Source organism: Pezoporus flaviventris, unplaced genomic scaffold (assembly GCF_033815535.1).
Source record: "Pezoporus flaviventris isolate CSIRO_AGI_PZ_B2104156 unplaced genomic scaffold, CSIRO_AGI_Pfla_v1 ptg000013l, whole genome shotgun sequence".
Classification (NCBI taxonomy): domain Eukaryota; kingdom Metazoa; phylum Chordata; class Aves; order Psittaciformes; family Psittacidae; genus Pezoporus; species Pezoporus flaviventris.
This window is the reverse complement of record NW_026892561.1, coordinates 3276032-3300130: the sequence shown is the minus strand read 5'-3', so window position 1 is coordinate 3300130 and position 24099 is coordinate 3276032. Positions and strand designations below refer to the sequence as shown.

The following is a 24099-nucleotide window of genomic DNA, read 5'->3' as shown; positions in this document are numbered from 1 at the left end:
ACTAGAGAAACGTAATTAATTTAAAACCAAAGGTTAAAGACAAACAACGCACAGGCAGGAACTTACGGGTGACAACACTGCATAAATTGTTCCTTCTGTATTCTTTCATCCGGATCTGCTCAAGTGAGAGTCGACTTAAAGAAGCAAGTCCAGTCAGTTGAATTTTACAGTCACAGTTCTGTTACAGTAAAATAAAAAAATGGCCAAAAAGAGAAGAAGGAAAGTGCTAAGCTGTGTGAAAACCAGGTGTGGAGTCACCATCTGTAGATTTTCTGTGGTTTAGAAAGTGTGGAGCTAGCATGCTCTCTGAATAGCATCTGTGGTACCTTCAGTCCAAGTAAATACTAAGGCAATAGTTGTGAAGGCCAGTAAGGAGAGCTTAAAGAAACTGAACATCATTTTGCTTCCATGTAAAATCAGGTAATTTGGAAGTCTTAATATGTGACAGTCTGACCACATGTTATGAGGCTTTGGTGCCCATAGATTATTAATATATGTAGACATGTACAATGGACACTGGGGACAGAATACATTGGGCAAAAAAAACCATGGACATCGGTGTTGGATTTCCATTTGCATAGGTTTTTTGTCTGTGTTCTTGAGTAGCAATTACTAACCTTCATATTGAATTATTTGGCCATACTGCTAATTGCTGTATCCTCTGTATTCTGTCTCTATGTTGTATATAGAATATATAGATACATTTGTTTTATTGCTATATATGTTAAAATTATTTATATCTCTGATAATTTGGTGGCAACTGAAGCTACAGATTATGAGTCAGTGGGGTCACTAGTTTCAGTTAAGGTAATACGCTGAAGGTCCAGAAGCATTCTGGTATGTTCTGCTAGGACCACCTAAGGTTTTCTATCAAGAATTGTGTTGCATGCTACTAGTATATATTCTGCTTCTGTTTTCTGTGCTTTTTTCCCCTCCTTTTATTATCAGGAGGAAGCTTGATTAATGTTTTCAAGACATTGATAGCATAATGAAATTGTGTAGGACTTTGCAATTGAAACTGGTATTGCCAATTAATAATTTTTCTTCAGATTGTTTTGTTGGATTCCTGTTACTGGCTTGGTTCCATCAGAGTAACAAAGGTAGAAAGCTTTCTGCAGGAGGCTTAAGCCATCAACTGATAGTTGAGATAGTGATGCTGAACCCTGGTTTAGGGTATGGATTTGTATATAAAATAAGGCAGTAATGTGTCTTTGCTAGTGTCTTCTTGCTTTTTGGATTGGCTCAAGCTGAACTGATGTTTGCAGTAGTTATTAAAAGAGCACTAAAGCCTAATGTAGATGAAGCTGGAACTGTTTATTCTTTCTGCTATTTTCTATATATAAAAATACTTCTGCATTGTAGATCTAATTTTGATCACTATTTTAGGGCTATTCTTCATTAGTGACAGAGGAATTAGGCATGACCAGAGATGCTGGGAATGTTTTAATCCTTTGCATTATGACTACACTTACTTGTAATGTTTCATTGTGAGTCTTACTTATGGGCTTCTTGTACTTCAGTTTTGCCAAAGAGCAGTCATGGGCCTGCATAAAAAGACAAAATGTTTAGTGTATGTGGTGAAGTGGTAGCTGGGAGGAACCTGCTATTCCCTCTTCCCAGCGTACAAAGAATCTGGAGGTCATTTCCTATCAGGTGATAATTTGAAATTAGGCCATACTTATGTCAGAGATTTGTGTGTCTCTATCAATTAGAGAAGTGCTGTAGCTGCCCTAGTAATACTTACCAGCCTTCCTTCTGGATTCTTGCAATGTCTAAAATGACTGTAATAGGAAAGGTTTTATTTACTTCTATGATACACTGAAGCCTATTTTTATAAACAGTACAGCTCAGTCTTTATGCATGTGCTCTGTGTACAGCATTTGTATTTCACTCTAAGTTTAACATTTTATTTGGGGGAGCAGTATGGGTGAAATACATTAAAAAAATCATAGAAGAATGTCTGTGAAGGAACATACACTGGTACATTTTTCTAAGCGGTATGATGAACTTAAAAGGAGTTGGTAGTGTTCCGTGTGAGAAGCAGATCAAAAAGCTTTCTGAATCGCATAATAGCTTCTTTATCTGTGAATGCCACTGACTATTAGAGGAGCTTTTCTGTTTCCAGATTCAGTTTTGTAGTGTCAAAACTCTGCTTTGAATGCAGGGTACATGTTGACTTACCTGCTTGCACTCTGAGTGTGATCTAGAAGATTGATTTAGGATGACTGAAATCAAGGTTGAGCCATTTGAAGTTGTGATACTTCTATAAATTCAAGAAGAATTAGTAAATCATGTGAATATGCATAATATCTATTGCTTTATTGGGTTGCCAGTCACATTACTGGAAGTTTGGGAGATACTACAGGATAGAAGAATTGCAGATATTTTCAAATCTGTGACTTTTTGTTAGTTATTATTTACTGTACTTTTCTTACATTTCTTTTAACCTGGACAGTGAAACTGTTCTCTCATCTGTTTCCTTTTCTTTGTCAACTTTATTTTCTTCCCTCCCATTTTTTTAATAGTTGAATTTTTAAGAGGAAGGTTTAAGAATGGTGTCATTAGCAGTAAAATATGGGGCCCGGTTTCTGGTCATCTAGATGTCTCTGATCAGTGTTGCACTCAGACCTCATTCTGATCTTGGGTGTGCCACACATCCAGTATCTCTGAGGTTATCTCTGCCCCAGTCATATGCTGAAGATGCCTGTCAGAACTGAATTTATATTCCCTCTTCAAGTTCTGCAGCTCTGAGCTTTGCATGTCAATTTAAGCATAATCAAATGAATTTTGTTTCTGTTTAGATTGGGAGGTGCAGTGACTGAGGAGGTAGCTCACTGGATTTTTCAGTAGGTGGTGTAGAGAAGGAAAGGCAAGTGGGCCTCAGTGATCTATCATAGGGGGGCAGTGGATGTCTGGTACTGGTGATTTCTTAAGTAAGCATGATATGGAAGAGTGTTTATCTTGGATCTTCCACTAAGTATTGAATAGGGATAATACTTCCCTAGCTTTTTAAGACATCACAGATCCAAGGAACATGTTGCCTGATGTCATGCAAGACTGAGGGCTGAGAACTGGGCTTGATTAAGCCAGTGCTCGAAAGACCTTAGTGGTTCCTGGACTGAGTCAGTGCAGTGTGTTGGTGCAGTGATAAAGGAGCTCCCATCGCTCTCGCTGAAACAGTGGAAATCTAAATCCAGATTAGTTTCTGATAGCTAGGACTTATTTTCCACCCACAATTCTTTAGAATTTATGAAAGATTTTTGTAAGTAGCAGGGAAATTCTTACAGGATCTGGAGATGGAGAGAACTATGTTTTGTTTTGAATTAGAAGATGTGTTGAATGAGCTTTATAGTGTAAACTGAATCTGATGTTTTACATAGCCGTGTCGTTCGAGATACTTTATTGGTAAGCGTCTACCATCAGTGGAATGAGAGAAGCTTGTTTTTCTGTAGATTTAAATCGTTTTTGCCCCTTAGTATCTGTTCCTTCCCTTCCTCCTCTGCAGTGACCCCAGCTTTCTCACATAACACCATGATTCTGTTTTCTCCAGAGCTGTGTGGGTATTGATTGCCCAGCAGGTTGATGCCAAAAATACATATAGCAGTTTTCTTTTCCCTTGGAGGACACTCAGTTGAATTTGTTTTTACTGTGCAGATACTAATTTTCATGAATATATGTATTTTTTAAAAGATGACCATAAGGAATAGTAAATGACCAATATGATCCCATATTCTTCATTTGTGTAGTAGATCAGATTAAAGATACAGCACTTGAAAAGTGATAGTATCTGAACACTTACCAGTATGTAAGTCCTTTTCTTACTTGTATTGCTGAGACTGTGAATAGCAAGTTTTATTTGTAGGGTGGAGAACATACAGAAGATATATGGTTAAAATATACTCAGCAAACCAGTCATGTCAGTGTAATTTTTTATTCCCTGTCATCTGCGCTGTAATGCAGATAAATGAACATTAAATATGAATTGAGATCACATGAGGGGAAAGTTCCTTCTTTGCCTATTATTTTTATTTTTTCATTTTTTTAGGAGTCTCTTTGAACTTTCATGTTCTTCTGCAATGCTGTAGAAATACATGCTATAGCTTGCTTCTGAGGCTTGTGTTTTGTGCAGAAAGGCGCAGGTATGTGATTTACAATCTCTTGGGGTCTATACCTCAGTATATAGGTACTGTGCCTGTTTGCTGTCCAGTTTGATAGCTTAGCAGAGCATATTGGTTGTCCTCATGTTACAAAGTTACATTGTGGGTGCTATTTTGGTTCATTCAAAATTAATATTTTAATGATCTCTTATTTGGTGAACTTGAAAATATGTTCAAAGCCCTCTTCTTAAGCTATGTTCTTAACAGATTGCTTTAAATATATGTATTGAAACAACCTCTTAACTGAAACATCAACTTGCATTGATGTAGGAATTTCATACTGTGTTTTTGTATAAATGATGAAGGTTGAATAAAACCCCAGTATGCTTCATGTATTTCACATCTCTCTTGATTCTTTTGTAAATGTAAAAGGTCATTACTTTAAGCATCAGCCTACCTACGTACTTGTGTGCATTCAGGTAATTATATTAATGTACTGGCGTAATAGCCTCTCCATTGTGTTTACCTTAGTTTTACTTAAGTCATCTGTAAAACATATTTTAACCTATTGCTGGAATTTGCGCATAGATTTTTATTTCTTTTTTTTTGTATAGTCCTGCAGAATGAACATGGCTTTTATTATTGCAAGAATTAGTAATGGTTTCTTGAGAATTATGGACAGTAAATACATCTATTTGTAGTGGATTTAGAGGTTGTGTCCTCATTCTTTTCCTGTAATGTCCTTTGTCTCTCTTTGGTATCTCTTTTTTTCTTCCCATTAAGCTTCATTTGTGTACAGAGTGCTTTTAGATGCAGTTTTACCTTCTTCTGCTTTGAGGAAATATGTAATAATGGCTCTTACGTAGTTAATAATACCTCTTAACTTGAGGTTTCTGATACATAAATGCTTGAGGAAAGCAGATAGCTGTGCTCATCCTGGATGTTGACTGCCCAGTGTGCGTATGTGTCAAAAATTGTATTTCATAGACTAAAAGTCTGAGAGTTGAAATGAATTTGTGAAGGAGCCATAATGACGGTGTATAAGGACAAGGACAGGTAGATGGCAGGTTGACACTGAACACAGTTACTATGATTTCGTATGATTTTACTGCTGGTTTGGTCATGTGTTTTGTTTTTTCCAATAGCTGTTTTGTCTAAAGGCTTTCATTTATGTTTGCAAAGTGGATGCATCACCATTGTTGTTGGGTTTGCTCCCTCCATTTCTAGAAGTAAGGAATAATATTGTGCGGTTAATAAGGTTGTTTACAACTGGTTTATGCCAGTGGTTCTGAACAGTAATGTTGAAATGTATTTTTGTCAGAGCAGGAAAGAAACATAGGTAGAGAGAAAGATAAGCACAGAAAGAAGTGAATGGGCAAGGGATGTGTTTGAGAGGGAATAAGAAGACTAACAGACAAAGAAAACAGAATACAAAAATATAGTACAATATAAGAAAGAGAGGTGAAGAAGTAGGGATTCATGGCTGAGCAGAGGCAACCACCTGTTCAGTGGAATCAGCAGAGGTTTCTCAGTTTTGGACTATCTAAGAGATGTTTCATCTGAGTTTAGGAGGATTTTATGTTCTTGGAGCTCCATAAGATTTCTGAAAACTGTACTTTGACTCAATAATGAATGCTTTCAAATTTTATTTTTTATTATTATTATATTTTTATCCGTTAAGCCTTTATTTCCCATGACTCCCAAAATAATACTGAATTATGGTTTTGTCAGTGAAACTTTGTTACTGAAACAGTAAATGCCCTGATGTGTATATTGCACCACTGCAGCAGTGAAAAAAACCCAACCTTATAGTGAATCTGACTGCAAGTTACCACTTCTGCTTTTTAGTGCTCAGTCCCATCAGCACTGTTAAAAGCACGTTAATGGACCTCAGGTTAAATGAGAACCGTATGCAGAAATAGCAGTTTCAGTACACTCTGTTACCATGGATGTACTGAGTTGTATTGAGTTACTAGTTACAGATGACTTGAGACATAATGCACTGTAAGCATCAGCAATGTAGTTGAATCGTGATCACAAACATGGGAGTGAACTTTGCTACATTTGACAAGAGTGTCTCATAGTGTGTTTGTATTGTGTGTATATATATGTTTAACGTTGGCGTGATATGAACAGAAAGATCAACACAAAATGGGAATTAAAAGTTAATAGAATCACAGACTGGTTTGGATTGGAAGCAGCCTTAAAGCTCATCCGGTTCCAACTCCCTGCCACGGGCAGGGACACCTTCCACTGGACTGAGTTGCTCCAAGCCTTGTCCAGCCGGGCCTTGAACACTGCCAAGTATAGGGCAGCCACAGCTTCTGTGGGCACCCTATGCCAGCACCTCACCACTCTCCCAGGGAAGAATTTCTTCCTGGTATCTAATCTAACTCTACCATCTTTCAGTTTAAACCATCCTCTCTTGTTCTATCACAATCTGCTCTTGTAAAATGCCCTTTCCAGATTTCTAGTGTGTTGATAAAGGTGGCGTTAGCAGCTGATGGATTGCTCCTCAGTAGAAGGTGACTGTAGACTTTCAGACTTTCCTCCTGGGCAGATTGTCCTTTCTCTATAGAGCAGCTGAGTGCATAAATTGTGTTGCTTCTAGCAGCTTCTCTCCCCAGTGGGTTCAACTCAGAATTGATGGGTTAGTCAGTGGTAGCAAGGCACTTGTCTGTGTGTGTTGTCCTTTTCCTGTGTCCCATTCCGGTTGCATGGCACTAATGGCTTTGATTAGCAGGTACAGGTTTTGCTCACGGTGCCTGCAATTATTGGCCCCTCGTGGGTTTTTTAAAAAGGACAGTTCCATGACAGTTGTAGACTTTTAATTAGAGATTCTTGGGGACCTCAGTCAATGTTTCCTTCATTGCCCAAATCTGGGAAACATCTGAAACAATGATCAGTGTATTTGGGATTCATTCGTGTTACTGCCCTACATCAGAAAGAAGAAAAACTCACAATTAGAATACAGGATTAATACACTCAGATACATACTCTGGAACATTAGTTTTATTCTTCAAATCTATTAAACATTAATTTCTAATAGTCAAAACCTTATTTCTCAAATACAAAAGCATAAAAGTCATAAATTTATTTTATATGGCTTAGTTTGCGTTTGAATAAAGTTAAATATCAGCTTCAGTTCAGTATGTTAAATGTATTGATTTGTTTTTTAAAAGCACAGTGTTACAGTAATGACATTACATGGAATCCATGCACAAATTAACAAACATTATTTCATATTAAATTTATGTTTAATACACTGTGCATTAACTTCTTTGGTAGTCTACAATATTTATAGTTGGGGGTTGTATGAAAGAAAGTGTTAGAAAGCATTAGATTTATAAACCGCTAAATTTTGAAGTGAGCTCCATGAGCATATGAATCAGCTCAGGAAGGCATTTTCTCTTTTTTTTTTTTTTGTCCAACTGAATTCCTTTGGAAAACCTTGTCGAGAAGGCAGCACTGCAGTGTAAACCTATCTACTTGTATTTCCAAAGAGCTGGTCATGGACACTTTTCCAGGCAGGCAAAAGTAGTTAACGCACGAGGGATGCGTGGTTCTTTGTCTGCAAGTGCAGAGAGCCATGCCTTTGCACTGTTTTGGAAAGGCTGGTTTTTGTATCAAGAAAATAAAGTCTTTCTCCTTGAAATAGTAAAAAGGGTAGGAAATGGAATTTATTTTCTCCTGCAAACTGTTATAAAGCAGGTGTCCTTTTCATTTGGGCTGCTTTCTCTTATTTACTGGGGGACACAGGTTGATAATGTTGCTATAATTTTTCTTGTCTCCCTGTTGCTTTTGACTGTGATACTTTCTATAACGCTCCTTTGAAGTTGCTGCTCTTTTGACTGCCTTACTACTGCTCTGGCATGTGTGAATGTCTCCTTATGGAAACTTGGCTGGAGACAAAAGTGAAAATAATAGCTTTAAAATGGCATGGAGAAAAGTCAAGGGAAAAGATGCAAATATTAGTGAAATAATTAGCCTGTATTTTGATTTAGGTGTTGTCCATCTGTTTGTTCAGCTGGTTAGAAAAAAGGACAAACCAATGCAACACTAAAATAGTTTATCTTTTCTCAGCATTCTTGGGTCCTGAGCTGGTACAAAGTGTTGTATTACACAGAAGTAGCCTGCCATGCCCCAGTCTACTCTTTGGTTAATTTACATTGAGCAGTAGGAACATCAGCAAATTATGGCATATAAAACCAAAAGATACACAACCATTCTGAGCTTTTGGTTCAGGGAAAGGATTAGCAGTGACTGTATCATGTTTGTTACATTTAACCTCTTGCTGCTGTTTTTAGCATTTCTTATTAAATGGATTTATGGTGAGTTTTAATGGGATTTTCTAATCCTGAACTGTTTCTTAGACAAGGTATTTTGAAAAATCCTGTTGTTACTTGCTGAGTCGCCTTTAATAAATTAGAATTTTAAACCTAATTATTTTTCTTTTCCTGCTTGCATTGCATGGCTGCCACTTTAATTTATTCATAGAACAATTCATGTTGAAATGTTAAATTTCCAGCTTAATCCATACGAATTGTAGGTGCTGCTGTGACAGTGTATCCTGAGACAGGTCTGGAAGACTGCCTTTGCTGGAGGAGTGTTCCTGGGTAGTATTTAGTCTTTCTGCTTACATTAATTCTTAAAAAATAATAGAAACACGTAGAATCATTGAATTAACAAGGTTGGAAAAGACTTTTAAGATCATCAGGTGCAACCTTTATCCCAGGACTGCCAAGTCCAGCACTAAACTATGTCACTGAGGGCCTCATCTGCGGTTTTTCAATGCTTTCATGTGAAATTTGACTGAAAGTTTCTGCTTTATTTGAGAGAGGCTGAGAAGGAACCATTATGAAGTGACAAAACATGTTGGGCACGTGGTAAAGTACCATTATTCCAAGCATTTCATCACTTGAGTGAAAGAAAACCACCTTTTCCACTTGTGAAGATCTAGCTTCCAGGTTAACTGATCAGATAAAATAATTCACATTGTAGAAACTACATGTCCTGAAACTTTCTTTTCCCCCTCTTGTCTAAGTACACTGATTTCCTAATGCTATAGTATTTCTTATTGTAGTCTTTATTCTTGCAAAGCTAGGACCTGAATATGTCCCCTCTCTGTAGTCTCTCCAGATCTCCCATCTGAGAGTTCCAGAGTGCAGACAAGTGAGGAAGTTACCAGCATTGAAATCTGGGTTTGCGTTTAAGATAATGCCTAGTTCAACTAATACAGCAATAATGAAGTGCCTTAAAATGGCTGCAAATGTATTCCTGCCTACTCAAAGACATCTCACTGGTAGCACATTATAGAGGATCTGTAGTTTAGTTAAGAGTTGGATTCTTGCCAGTACATGGGAGCATTTTTTAGCATCTCTTCATGCTTTGAGCATTTTCTGCATTTTTTTAACATAGTATCAAAATTGCTTCTTTTTCAGTCTCTTTCCATTTATTATAAGCTATTCCAATTTGTGCTGGTTCAAATTACTTCCATTTGATATTGTAAACGTTTTTTACATTTTTTTTGTGGAAGATATTTCTAATTTTATATTTTTAGAGATCTTTTCTGCTGTTCTTTATCCTGTCTTTATTCTGGGCATGTCTCTGCTTGTCATATTTCTCTTCAATTCCTGTTTTGCTTTTGCTGTATTTGGCAGTTGCCCTCTTGGAGCTCCTGAGGGAAATCATCCATGTAGGGTATAACCAAAGCAGCACCTGAGTGATACCACTGTAGGGCAGGAGACGGAAGAATTCAGCCAACCATCAGCAGAAGAGATAACAAACTGTGAATTGCTCAAAGTAAGCAAACTGGAACAGCAGGCACTGGGCCTCCTTCATTTGCAATGATCTTAGGTCTCAGTAGGATCATAATGTTTAGGTGGAAATATATTTTTAGCAACATGTATGATTTGTGAAAAACCTAATCCTCATTAGGTTATACATTGTTGTGGATATTCCTGACTCTTCTTTGTAGTTATTCATTTTGTCTTTTTGATTTTAATATAGTTCTCTTACAATACCTTCTTTTTGGAAAAATAATTTGGCTGTTACCAACTCATTGATTTTTTTTTTTTTTTTTCAGGAAATCCAAACCTTATAATTTACTTCTTTGAAATTGCTTTTTGTTTAAATATATTACTTTCATATCTGTAAGCATGCTTTGATGTCTGCATAGATCTTAGTAAGGGGAAATGGCTGCTGAGTGCAAATGTTGAATTGTAAACAAAACGCTCAAGGACCTCCAGGTAATATCTCTTCAAAGCATTCTTTGGCAGCTGGTAGGGATTGATTGGATCTGTGTTCTTCTGTCTTGCATGGTTATGGATGAAAAAGTTATTACCTTGGAATAATAGAACAAGGAAAGTGGATCAGAATAAACCCAATGAATAATAAAGGTGTACTGTTGCCCTGGAAGGCTCGCTGTCTTAGGGCACTGGTTACAGCACATCACATTTCAGATGTGGGTTGCTAGGACTGATCCATTTCTTACTGGTAAAGATTGGACTTCGTAGTTAATGTATGACCGACTGGTTGCTGTGTAATGTGTTTGATGTTCATGCGGCAGTTGTATAAATCACAGATAGAATTGTCGTTAATTGATTCATCTTTTCAAGGGGGTTATGAAAACGGAACCGTTTTCCTCCTCCTCCAGGCCAGAAGGGGACCTAGTGGTGGTCCTTGCCCTGCTGCCACATGTACTTCACAGCCTTTTGGAACAGTTTATCATTCTGAGGCCTTTCAGAGGAACTAAATTTCCCTCACCTCCATTTTTGCATGCATATGAAGCCTATCTGAGGAACTTCTTGATATAATAATTTCTATTTACCAAGTATCCAAACCCCATCTTGGTTTATCAGAGTAGAGCTATACCTGGCATCAAAAATTTTACTTGCACACAGGAGCAGTTCTGTTGGCATACAAAGCTGTGGGATTTTATTCTGAGCTTGGAAACAGTACTACTAGGAGTGCTACTGTGCAGTTCATTAGTTTCCTGGAATTATTACTGTAGCTTATTTCTGAAAAGAATAATAAACAGCCCTGGGAAAATTGAGGTATAACACTGAATATTGCCTTCATGCCTGGGGAACTGTTGTTTTTTTTTAGCTCTGTTCATTTTGCTGGAGTTTTATTTTATTTTCTAACATATGCTGCTGTTTCATCAGAGCACCAGTAAATATTTCAACTACCTACACCAGGTCAGATACCAGCTCCAGAACACCTTAAAACATGAATTGAATTTACCTTACTCTTTATTCTTCTCGTACTGTTTCTCATATACTAGTCTCATTTCTTTCCTGCGTTGGATTTTTGAGCGATGTTGGCTGTTAGGATGCAGCCTGTGAAAATGAGCACCTGACCTATAGAAATGCTGTTGTTAGAATAACAAGACAGTTTCCTCTGTCCTATTTTTGGCTTTGGCTGTCCCTTCTATTGAAGGTTGATGCCATTGTGGGTTTGGAGAGAAGAAGCCTTTAGGAAATGAAGGGAGCCTAAAATTGTAGGGGGAATAATTTGAAGACAAAACCAGTTGTTTAGCTGTTAGAAAAGCAGTGGGAAGCTGATGAATACAGTTTACAGAATGCACAGGGCTGTGAATTTTTGATGAGTATCAAAGCTACTAGCTCTTTATTTTTGGAAGGCCTATTGTAGTGTAATATAATTAACTTCAGAGGGGAGTTTTATAAATGAAGCCTTACAGTCAAGGTCATCAGGAGTACAAGGAGTGTTGGAGTTGCTGCGTCACTCTGTAGGTTTACAGTTAAATGAAGAATAATAGTAAGTAGGTAGCAATGTGGTTTTTATAAGCAGCTTTTTTCTCCAGCATATTGGAGTGCAGTAGTGGCATAGTGCACAGATCCCTGAATTTAAAGCTGCAAATGTAATCCAAGTCATTTGAAGGCTTGCAGCATTTGCCAAATGTGCCTGTGCTAGCTGCAGTCATGTGCTGAAAAAACATGGGTTGTGGCAGAATTACCAGTCATAAAATACATGTTTGTGTTTTGTTTCCAGGATCAAGTAGAACACACTGATTCAGCAGAACTGGCTGGTTGTGCTGCAGTCATCATGAGTAGGCACAGGGTCATTCGTTTCTTAACACATGTATAAGAGGAAAAGGTAAGAAGCAAGTTCTGCTTTAGAATGTAATGATTCAGGGGTATGTACTTGCAGTGCATGTGTTTGTGTATGCTTATGGATATATATTTATATGCATACACCTCTCTATATGGATATATCTTATATAGAAGATGACGGAGTATTTTTAGCATTTTGTTGTTTTGGCTTTTATTGAGAGTGATTGCCTTGTTTTACAGCAAAGCTGTGGCTTATTTTGTTTGGGGGAGGGGGAGAAGTGGGCAAAGTCTTTCTTTCTCAGTCTGTGCTGTAGGCAGATCTCATCAGTTAAAAATACTATTCAGCTATTGCTAAACTCTCTGAACAAGCTGTTCATTACAGCAAAGGTGCTTGAGTTCTTCCTCCCAGGAGCAGATGATACAAAGATTACTAAAGGGAGCTGCAACAATATGTGACTCCACCGTTGTTTCTCGGGGTTAAAGGAAGTTCTCAGGAGCACTAGATCTAATAAATTAAATTGTCCAGTGGATACATAATTCCCTGTTGTCATGCTATGGGAAAATGTCATTTTCTGGACGTCTGAGGTTTTTCAGCATGAATGAGCAGTGTTTGGTTTATTCATGCCCCTTGTGACTTTCATCTTAGGAGTCCTTCAGATATATTTTTGGTGAAGACTATAATAAACTACTTGAATATTTTCTTTAATAAGAGTTTACTGAAATGTGTATATTCACAGTTTCATGCTGACATGATAGCTAACAGAAAGTCCTTATTGAGGTTCTTTACAATTATTAGCCTTGCAGCAAAGGCCTAAAAATCAGAGAGCATGTATGTTGGTATCACTTCCTTTTGGTGCAGTTTTTTTATTGTAGCATTTTAATGTGATTGTGTGCTGGTCATCTACTATTAGTGTCAAGGAAATTTGGAAGACTTAAGGCTGTCAGTTCCAGTGGTGAAAAAATCTTGAGGGTAAGTTAGGCTTTGCAGTGTAAAAGATCATAAATTACATAATCCCATATTGTAGAGACGACAGCAAATTACGTGTCTTGCTGCTTTGCAGGTGGAGCACAAGGCCTAGTTCTCTGTACAGTTTGCTTCCCAAGAAGAGGCAGTCTCCAAGGTTAAGCCTGTTCAGAATACTATCTAATTTTGAGGGAGGTTTTTCTGTCCTTCTGTCTTCTTCCCTCCTCACTAATCAGTTAAAGTTTGTCTTATATCTGTTGTGGTTTAAGCCCAGCCGGTAACTCAGAACCCCACAGCCACTCACTCACTCCCCTCCTCTTCTTCCCCCCCACTCCTGGAGGGATGGGGAGGAGAACTGAAATAATGTAAATCCCATGGGTTTAGATAAGAACAGTTCAGTAGCTAAGGTATAACACAAACCACTGCTGCTACCACCAATAATAATAATGATAAAGGAAATAACAAGGGGAGAGAATACAAAACTAAAAAGGGAAAGGAAAGAAAAAACGATAAACACAAGTGATGCACTATAAAGATGCCCCTGGCTGTCCCTCTTAAATGCTACAATGGCATGGATAGTAACTCTGGATACATATGACACAGATGTTCTGATATGTGCACCTTTATATTAGGCATTAGAAGAGCGTAGAGCATGTAAGCTTGATGAGACATAAGTTGTTCAGAGTTGTTATCATCATCTACAATGATGATGAGTACATGCTGTTGGAATGAAGAAATTGACAAATAAAACACAGAGTTTCGGATTGATAGGCTGTGTGTTTTTGTTAGCTTTTTGCCATGGGGAACAAGTGATCTTGGGCTGTGGCCTTACTGTACCACTGGATAGCAGCCATTGAATTCTTCTTTTTTGACACAATTAAAAAAAAAATAAATTGCTATTTAATGTTTTTGTTTTGTTTTGGGGGGGTGTTATTTGTTTTTTGCTTATAATTAGTCTTTTCTGCCAAATTTGCTCAGAGGACTGTATTTTTGAAAAGCCATCTTGTGCTTTTAACTCATTAGTGGTTTGTGTCTTGTTTTTCTTGCACTGGCACCATATCTTCTAATTCATATTGTTCATCCCAATCTATTCTAATTTAGAAAGTGTCTCCTTTTTGGCAGTATACAGATAAAATTGCCATTGAAATTTCATAGAATCCCAGACTGGTTTGGGTTGGAAGGGATCTTAAAGCTCATCCAGTTCCAACCCCTGCCACAGGCTTGGACACCTTCCACTAGGGCAGGTTACTCCAAGCCGTCCAACCTGGCCTTGAGCGCTGCCAGGGATGGGGCAGCCACAGCTTCTCTGGGCACCCTGTGCCAGCACCTCAGCACCCTCACAGGGAAGAACTTCTGCCTAATGTCTAATCTAAATCTTGGCTCTGTCTTCCTGATTTGCTCATGATTTCATTCTCCCTTTTCCAGAGTGTAAGTTGCGTATTTGCTTGTCAGCTTCTCTCCATGCCACAGCTTGGAATAGTTAGGCAATGCTGAAGAGTTTCACAACTATCAAGGGTCCTTTAAAAACATAATTTCAACCTTTATACTTGGAGGAAGTTTGGAACTAGGATAATTCCAAAACTGTTCCAAGCTTTTTAGTGGTACCTGTGAGTTACAGTCAAAGTTTCCCAAGATGTGTAAAGGAATATGTTTGGGAGTTTTGTTTGCTTGTTTGTTTTAATTTATGTTGGATATTTTATAAAAATATGAAAAAGCAGTACTGAACCATAGGGAAAGCAGTTCCTGGATTACTACAGCATGTTGGGTTAGAGCACTTTGTGTTTTCTGGTTTGAGCTGAAGTTGCTGGCTATGCAGAGTTAAGTATTAGATCTTCAACTGGCAAAAATATGAGTTGCTGACAATGTATTGGTCACGAAGCATTCCAGGTATCCGTTAGGAACACAACTGCTTGTCCTCCTTTTCTTTCAGGAAGAGGTCATAAGGACTTCTATGGCATTGATGATGTGTTTTGCCCTTGGACAGAAACTTCTGGAAAAGCTGTGTGGGGGTTGTTGTGTTCTAGTGTATAATAATAATAGTAATTTTAGATATTAGACCTGAAGATTTGCAGCTGACCTTTTCTGAGAAATGCCTGCTTGCACAGGCAATGAGATCTCATTTAGAGAGGCTGTCATCTTAGTGGCTCTGAGTTCAAAATGAAAAGATTCTTCATGTATCCTGGTACATCAGTAAGTGAAATAACAATCATGATATGAAAGGTCTTTTCTTTCTTCAGTTTGAACTATGAGCATACATCAGTCTGGGTTTTGGCTCATTGCCTGTTTGTGCACCAGTATTTGAGTTTCTGAATTCATATGGTCGTATATATTTTGTTTACACATAGTTCTATCTGCTTTGAATTTTTAAAAACATAGAAAAAATCCTTCTGTTATATTGGACCACATTTAAACTTGCAAATACAGATATTAGATAATACAGATGTTAATAAAATAACAATGTAATGTAGTATTAAGCACATTGAGATTGTAAGGGAGAGGGAACAAAAGCCTAAATCTTCTTTATATGCCCTTCTTATTGTTAATTGAATGGTCTCCTAAGTCTGAATATTTGTGTTTTCCTAATGTTTTAAAATCACACTTAATATAAAACTTTAAAGCTAAACCTGACTAAGGTAAATAAAAATGATTATTCTGACCTTCTAAAACTGCTTTCTTTGGTTAGGCATATCTTATTCCTGATTTGTATGGCCATGAAAAAACAGCTAATATAGGGCTAAATTTAGGAAATGTTCAGTTTGTTCTGAAGTCATTTTATCAGGCTTTCAGTCAGGTTTTGAAATTGTCTGAATGGTCAGGTCCTAATTTTGATAAACATTTGAAAGTTACACAGAATCAATATGCAGCTGTTCCAAGAGTTACTTAAACCTCTGTTTTCAGCAACTATATAATCAGCAGAGGGTTCCTTCCCCATCAGTGTGCTTGTCAGTAATCATTATCTTCTCTGAAATAAGCAAACAAAACCCAAATCAATGCTTGTAGCCTATTTTTTGGGGGCACTCGTGCTGCAGGGTTTGTGTCCTAGAGAATTCCTTGACTGGATGTTCTTTTTCACTGTGAAAGTGCACGGAAATCTGACAGCGGTGGCTTCAGCCAGCATCACAGTTTATTTAACTCTGGAACACAAAAATTCTCTATGACACTTCTCAGTCTTGCTGTGCTTCACTGACAAATACTCTTTGCATCATTGATCTTAGTAGCAGGACTTTGCCTAAGAATGATTATTCAGATCTTCATCAGTTATGGCTAGACTGGAATTTTATCATCATCATTTGAATTAAATACATTGTAAATGGATGTGAAATTATATGGTGTTTTGTACAGAACAGTCTTAGTACAGTGGGTTAATTTTGGTTGATGTTTAGAACTCTGAATAGAAAAAAAAAGTCACTGGGACAGGCAACATAGTCTAGTGGGAGACATCCCTGCCCATGGCAGGGGGGTTGGAACTAGATGATCTTAAGGTCCTTTCTAACCCTAAACATTCTATGATTCTGATTAACTTTGCAAGATTTAACATTTACTGAGCTCATTGAAATGAATTGAAATGAGGTGGAAAGAAAGGTGCAAGAGAATCTCCAAACTCTGACATTGAAAGTATTTGGTATGAATGTAGTATTTGCAGGTCTGGAGAGAAGCATCTGCTTTATAAAATATTTTGGTTTAATTGAAATGTGTATATTAATTGTTTCAGTTAAAATGATATGAAAGATTTTTAATACAATGACTTGGTGGGCAGATTGAGCAACACAAGAAGACCTTACAGTCTGTATCTAAAGAATCTGAGAGTATGCTCTGGCACAGTTAGAGGTCAGAACCTGGCTTTTGATAGGGAACAGAAAGTGTTGAGCTTCTTTAGATTTCTGCAATGCAACTGTTGATCAAGGTGGCTATTGTTTCCATTGCTTTTTATAATCTGTGCAGCCATGTACAGTAAATTATATGGCCAGCTGTATTTTCCTTGCAGAAAGAGTTAATCATAGAACCATAGAATGGTTTGGGTTGAAGGGACCTTAAAGCTCAGCTATTTCCAACCCCCTGCCACAGGCAGGGACATCTTCTGCTAGACCAGGTTGCTCCAAGCTCTGTCCAACCTGGCCTTGAACACTGCCAGGGATGGGGCAGCCACAGCTTCTCTGGGCAACCTGTGCCAGTGCCTCAACACAGTCTTCTCTTCTCCAGGCTGAGCAAGACCAGCTCTCACAGCCTGTCTTCACAGGAGAGGTGCTCCCCCTTTGATCATCATCGTAGCCGCCTCTGGAGTCACTCAAGCAGGTCCATGTCCCTCTTTTGTTGCAGGCCTGAGAGCTGGGTGCAGTACTCCAGGTGGGGTCTCGTGAGAGCAGAGGGGCAGGATCTCTCAATGTGCTGGTCACGCTCCTTTTGATGCAACCCAGGACACTTGTTTTCTGGGCCATGAGCACACACTGCTGGGTCATGTTGAGCTTCTCATCGATCAACACCCCTAAGTCCTTCTCCTTGGGACTGCTCTCAGTCCATCCTCCGCCCAGGCTGCAGTTGTGCTTGGGATTGCCCTGACCCAGGTGCAGGACTTTGAACTAATCTAAAATCCTAGATCAGGCACAAATCTGGGAGTTTGTAAGATGAGAGTCTAGTTTATATCTGAATTTCTTTACAAAATGGTCTTTATTTGGGTGATGCTTATTGCAATTTCTGTGTTGTCGTTATACTAATCTCTTTAGGATTGCCTTTTGTATAGATCTTTAAAACATCATTTAATCTGATTATATTAAACACCCATGTATTTATGTTGTAATATGATTATGTTTTAAAAACACTGTCAAATTTTTAGGGCAGCCTTAAAAGCTTGAACTCTGCATATTGTGATGTTATAATGGATAACCTTTTTGTACCAATAGCCTATAGCTGTTGCTCACAATAATGTGAGACTGTATTTAATGTTGTAGTAATTGAAATAACTGGTTGATGTTTTCTTCAAATGCAGATACTATGGGGGTAATGGTATAGTTTAAATTGAAAATTCCTCTGATGTGTTTATCGTGTCTGTTGTACCTCTGGTGCTAAAGAACACGTTTTTAATTGAACTGGAGTCTCGCTGTCAGGTCTAACACCGTTTCTTACTGCAAAACGTTCTCACCCTCTCCTCCTCCATCTTCTGACTGCACAACATTGAAAGCCAGCTCTGAAGAGAATAAGGTTGTTTTGGATGATGTTCAGAGAAAGATCAAATCAAGGTCTCTCTTTATGGTATATAGGTTATGGCACACATTTCTCAGTGAAAATGTCTCTGCTGGTACTGAATGTTTTTAAGAAAATGTATCAGGGTGTCACGTTGCTACAAGCCTCTGGTAGCAAGAAGAGCATATTCCTACTGTTAGGGCAAAAATGGTATTTATTATGTAAAGTTGTAGAAAGTTATGTAGCGACTTAGGGTTGTGTTTTGTTTTGTTTTCATTCCTCCCTTGTTGTCTTCCTTTCTAGTCTGAGAGTATTATCTTTTGATGAGACTATTTACTTCTGTGCGTTTTGCTTGATTTCCAGTGCCTGCCTTTCAGGTAAACAAAGGTTATTAAAGGAGGCATTTTAAGAGCTAGCACAATTCAAGTAACACCCATTGAGTTCTTTAACAACTTCTACATACATGAATCTGTGAAGAAGCTCTGGGAGATGAGGAGTGACACACAATACTGCTAGCCTAATATACATGAAAAGTCAGAAGCATGGAGAGTTTAAACTACTTGTTCAAAGCCACATGAGCTAATTGGTGGTACTATGGAATTGAAAGCTGGATCTTCAAACTGTTAGTTGGCCTTCTGGTTCTCTCTTATTTTCTGACCATAGTCAGAACAGTTTTGCTCTTGCCATTATGGTGATCCTTATGGTTAGATACGTCACTGTGGGAAAGTGGAGGTAATAAAATCCAAAGCAAGTTTGATAAGGTTGTTAATCTGAATTAAATGAGTTTAAGCACACAAATCATTTTTATTCCTGGAAAATACTTCTGATTTGTGCATGTAATGTATGTAAAATTTGAATTACAAAGGACTTCTTTTCCCCTTAAAGGCAATATGTAGTGGAACGCTGCTGACTGAAGGCTACATATCTGATTGTAATTTGTTCTCTGACAGGTTCAGACAAGAATCTGGTGGTCTTTCCCTGACAAATGGAGAACTATTTCCAAGCAGAGGCATATAACCTCGATAAGGTTTTAGATGAATTTGAACAAAATGAAGGTGAGTCATTTAAACAAGATTGTTGATGCACTTCAGATGTTTTCTACAGACAACACCACCGAAGAGGGAGAGATCTATGGTACCCTTTTTTGTTTTGACTTGCAGATTAATCTCAGAACTGGAAAAAAACATCAGTTAATTTTGCATGGTGTATCTTCAGCATTTATTAGTAGTGTTCTCTTCTGGTTCCATTCATCTTGTTTACATCTTTTAATAACAAACCTTCCATACATTTTAAAAATAAAGGTTTTATGAAGCTTGATCTCAGTGGCAATAATTTTAATCATTTATTTTAAACAGATCAGGCAAAACTTATTTTAAGCTTCTTTTGCAGTTTTGGGAGGCTCATGCATAGAAATGTTTTATTAGGTCACATAAATCATATAATGCAAGTTATCATATCTGAAGTATTAGATTTTTTGCTTAGTATAATTGCTCCTTCTGTTCTGTCAAGGAAGTTTAACATTTTATGGGAGTGGGAATCTTTCTAGGCATTTCTAGCTGTCTAAAGTATATTAATCAATAGATTGAAGTTGCTTGTGCAAATTCAGTCTGATATTAATCGTAGCTCTAAACTTCTTGAGTTCAGGAAGCATTATGCAGTTACACTACTAATGGTTGATCAAGGGTGTTAGTTATCTTGGGCCCATTTTTCAACATCTCTACATTTATATTTGGGGTATTCTAATGCAACAAGAGTTAATAGATCTTGTGGTTTTAATAGGGCAGTAAGTTCTCTTATTTAAACACTTTTCCAGATGCCGCTGTTTCACCTACACTTTTGGGTGCCAAGTGGAATCAGATTCTAGATCCGCCTTCTCGTTGTCTGTCATTTAACCCAACCGTGGCCAATGTAAACGAAGCTACAACTCCTAATGAATGTCAGCAGAGATTAAAGTCTTTCTCCTCGTCTCATTCCGTGACTACTCCAACAGGAGGAGGGGATCACTGTGATAATGGGAAGGATTTTAGCATAAGCCCAGAGACCCCAGTCATGTGGATTGATGATCAGGCAGCAGGAGATGATCAGCTGCTTAAAAGAAATAGTAATCGGGATGATCAGTGTAACACTGTGGAAACAGGAGAAAAGAAATGTGGGAATACTTGCTTGCCAGAGGAGAAAAACGTACTAGTGGTGGCAGTAATGCATAACTGTGACAGAAGAACACTACAAAGTGGTGATGTGGTGGATTGTAAAACTTACAACAGTCCGTCCCTAATGGACACTATTAGCTTTACACTGGATAATGAAAACGGACAGACTGATCAGTTTAGTGTTACTGTAAACGGATCCACGGAAAAAGATACAGATACAGAAAAGCAAGTAAATAGGCTGTGCACTGAAGATGACTCTATAAGTCATTTGCTTAATGCTTCATCTGAAAGCCTGACTGTTGCATCCCCCTCCTCTCATTTAAAAGATGATTTTAATATGAATAAAGATTCTCTGTTTTCAGAAGCTACAACTGCAGGGATTAATGCAGTGACTCTCTTGCAGAGACCAGTTGATGATACTGCTAGAATGCAAGAAAATTGTGCATCAGTTGAGAACTTTGCTAGTAAAGCCATTCCTCAGAGAATGGGTCTAGAAGCTAAAAACTCTACTTCTGGTTCAAGTAATGGAAGCTTAATTGTGGAACAGGAAACAACCCAACAGTTACAGTCTAGGCTGTCTGGGCTTATGGAAACTTGTCAACCTAACGTGGCTGGAAGTGGCAATTACAAGGAATGTGTTGCACAACATTTTGCCCCTGAGGATGTTAGTGCCACTGAAAGCGAAGTCATTGAATGTGGTAAAAACCTTGGCACAACAGAATTGCTCAGCATGGCAGAATGTTACCCTGAATCTCAGGAGATGACTAATTGGGAACTGACAAAGTTGAATGAGATGAATAATAAGCAAACTTTGGGAGAGAATGAAGAACTCTTGCAGACAGAACAGCCTGATGAGGCATGTAGTAAAGAAGGTGGAGATGGGATGATGGAGGCAGGCATAGACTTTAAAGGGACTGGTATACATGAGCTTGAAGGGTCCAGTCTCTCTGATGTGATGGCTACATCAGCAGAAAGCTCTCTGTCTAATGGTTGTGATTCCTATGGAATGCAGAACCCAATTGTTGTTCATGTTCCAAAGACTTTACCTTCCAAGGAGGACTCGGTAACAGAGGAAAAGGAGATAGAGGAGAGCAAGTCAGAATGTTACACTAATGTTTATGAACAGAGAGGAAATGAGACCACAGAAGGGAGCGGTCTTATTTTAAACAGCACTGGTGACCACATTAAGAAAAATTATTTGCATAATCTTTGTAGTCAGGTTTCATCCATGCAAGGGCAAACTTCACCTAAACCAGTGACTAATTTGCAATCTATCAGTGTTCCTTTTGGTGGTGCAAGACCTAAACAACCTACAAATCTTAAACTGCAGATTCCAAAGCCATTGTCAGACCACTTACAAAATGATCTTGTTCCCCCAAATTGTGGAGGTAATAGTAAAAACAAAAATGTCTTTGGTAAGACACAATTAGGTGATACAACAAACGTGTTTCCTGGTGAAACATCTTCAAATGCCTCTGTTACTGATGCTAATGGGGAACATTTGGAAGAGTATGAATCTGGAGTCTCTAGTAGTCCGTGCCTTGCTGTAGCCCCAGATAGTCCTGATAATGATCTCAGAGCTGGTCAGTTTGGAGCTCCAGCCAGAAAGCCTTTTACGACTTTGGGTGAGGTGGCTCCAGTTTGGGTTCCAGATTCTCAAGCACCAAACTGTATGAAATGTGAGGCCAGATTTACATTCACCAAAAGAAGGCATCATTGCAGAGCTTGTGGGAAGGTAAGTTTGTATTTTGTAAGCTCAAATCACCCTTTTTTCTTCTGATACTGCACAAAATCAAATCGGAGGACTTAACTACTGGCTGTAGTTAACTGTGACATCTCTTCCTAAAAAGCTGTGTTTGGTTTGTGAAGGAAAAAAAAGGAGTTTGTAATCTTTATTTAGGGTCCTAATAGATGGTAACTGTTATTTATAACTGAAAGAATTATTAGCCTGTATGAGCAGTATATTTGTTGATTGCAGCAATCAACATCATTGGGTTCATGTTGAACTGCTACAGAATGGCCAAGTGCAGGAAACTTTTTGCAGAAATTACTGCATCAATAATCCCATTAAAGATACAGAAACCTATTGATGTGAATTGGAAGTGTGCTGTTGAATTGCTGGTGTTCCTGCTGTGTGAGATGGCTGATCAGCCATACATTTGCTCCTGGAAAAGAAAATACAGTAAATTAACTGTAACCTGATGTACATGCACATGGTGAGAAATTTTGTGATGAAGACAACTAAAACATTGTTTTTGTATCATTTTGTGTTGTGCAAGAAATATTTTATTGTTAACTTTTTTTATGTTTTACATATATGCCTTCTAGATCAACACAAATTCTTGGGTGATAAGTTTTTGGTAAAGGATTAGCTTGTAAAGTATTTCCAGGTATCTTGTTACTGAAGTAAACATCAGTGGCACGTGGGAAATATGAATTTAGGAAAAAATATGATGATTCAAAAGCAGTAAACCAACAGTCTTGTCAAGTAGATATTCATGAATATTTTTAAGACTAAAAGAAATGCTATGCTCCACTAAAAGCTGGAGTAAAAGTAACTTTGGTTCACTTAAGCCCTATCCAAAGTTTCTGAAGTTGATTAGAAGACCTCCTGACTGCTATGGCTGTTATCTTTTGCTACCAGAATAGTGCAGGGAAGCAGAATGGACCAACAAAGGACTTAAAAGTAGCAAATATATCTGGAAAGCTCAAACCCTTATGCCACCTGTTTTTGGAAGCAGCCTAGCAGAAAATCCAGGCTTGCTCCTCTGTAATGGACTATATATGTGTCCCATTTGTCCCTTTGAGTGCTGTGCATTTTGGTTACTAATCTCTTCACTGCCAGAGAAGTAGATTTTATTCAAATTTGATTTTGAGATATGCTGAAAAATCTTTCCCAGGACGCTTTTCAAAGCTAAGGAGACATTCATTGTACACTGGTCCAGGACTTCCAGTTGCTTCTGCCATCCTCTTGCAGGTTGGTGGCAGTCATGATGTGGAGCTAGCAACGCAATAAGCATTACATGAGGTTCCTGCCTACCTTTTGCGAACCTCTTGATTAATATCAGAGGGCTCAATCTTTTTCTCATTGCAGTTAAGGAGAATCTGTAAGGCATGTAAATTAAAGGGTTGTCCCTTTTAGCTTTGCTATATTAACTTATACTGTCAGTTATTTAGGTCATTCTTTTGGGTTTTATGAGTTTAAAAAATATGACTACAATGTTCATTTACGTTAATGCTTTCTACATATTTTTGTGTTTTAAACAAGTTTAGTGCTTGGATTTAATTACTTCCCTGTAGGACTGCAGCCCTGAATTGCACAAATGAGAAGCTGAAAATGAAATTATCTGTAAACAAAATGGATAAAATGCGCACAGGTAGAGCGATGCCAGAACATGTAGTGTGGTTTCTTTTTGCTTTTCAAATTGCTAAAGACAAGCCTTGAGAAGAACATCCAGCATTGTTTCACATACTGTGTGGGGAATGGATAAAATAAAACGTCCCTCTGTAGACAGATTTGTTTCTCAGATGTGAAAAATACATCACATATTAGTATTTAACGTTCTAAGAGTGTTAGAATAATCCTCAGAATAGCTTGTTTCTAGAAGCTTTTGTTAGCTAATGTTGTCTGGACA

General features: G+C 38.0%; 1 protein-coding gene across 1 annotated transcript in view; it reads left to right on the top strand.

Annotated features, from left to right (window-relative positions):
* The window catches only part of ZFYVE9 (zinc finger FYVE-type containing 9), a 68734-nt gene that overhangs the window by 3725 nt on the left and 40910 nt on the right, over window positions 1-24099 (top strand). The window contains exons 2-4 of the mRNA XM_061451259.1: window positions 12111-12215; window positions 19265-19369; window positions 20128-22199. Of these exons, the coding sequence (XP_061307243.1) occupies window positions 19300-19369; window positions 20128-22199 (2142 nt within the window). The 5' untranslated portion in view covers window positions 12111-12215; window positions 19265-19299. The remainder of the gene's footprint in view (window positions 1-12110; window positions 12216-19264; window positions 19370-20127; window positions 22200-24099) is intronic.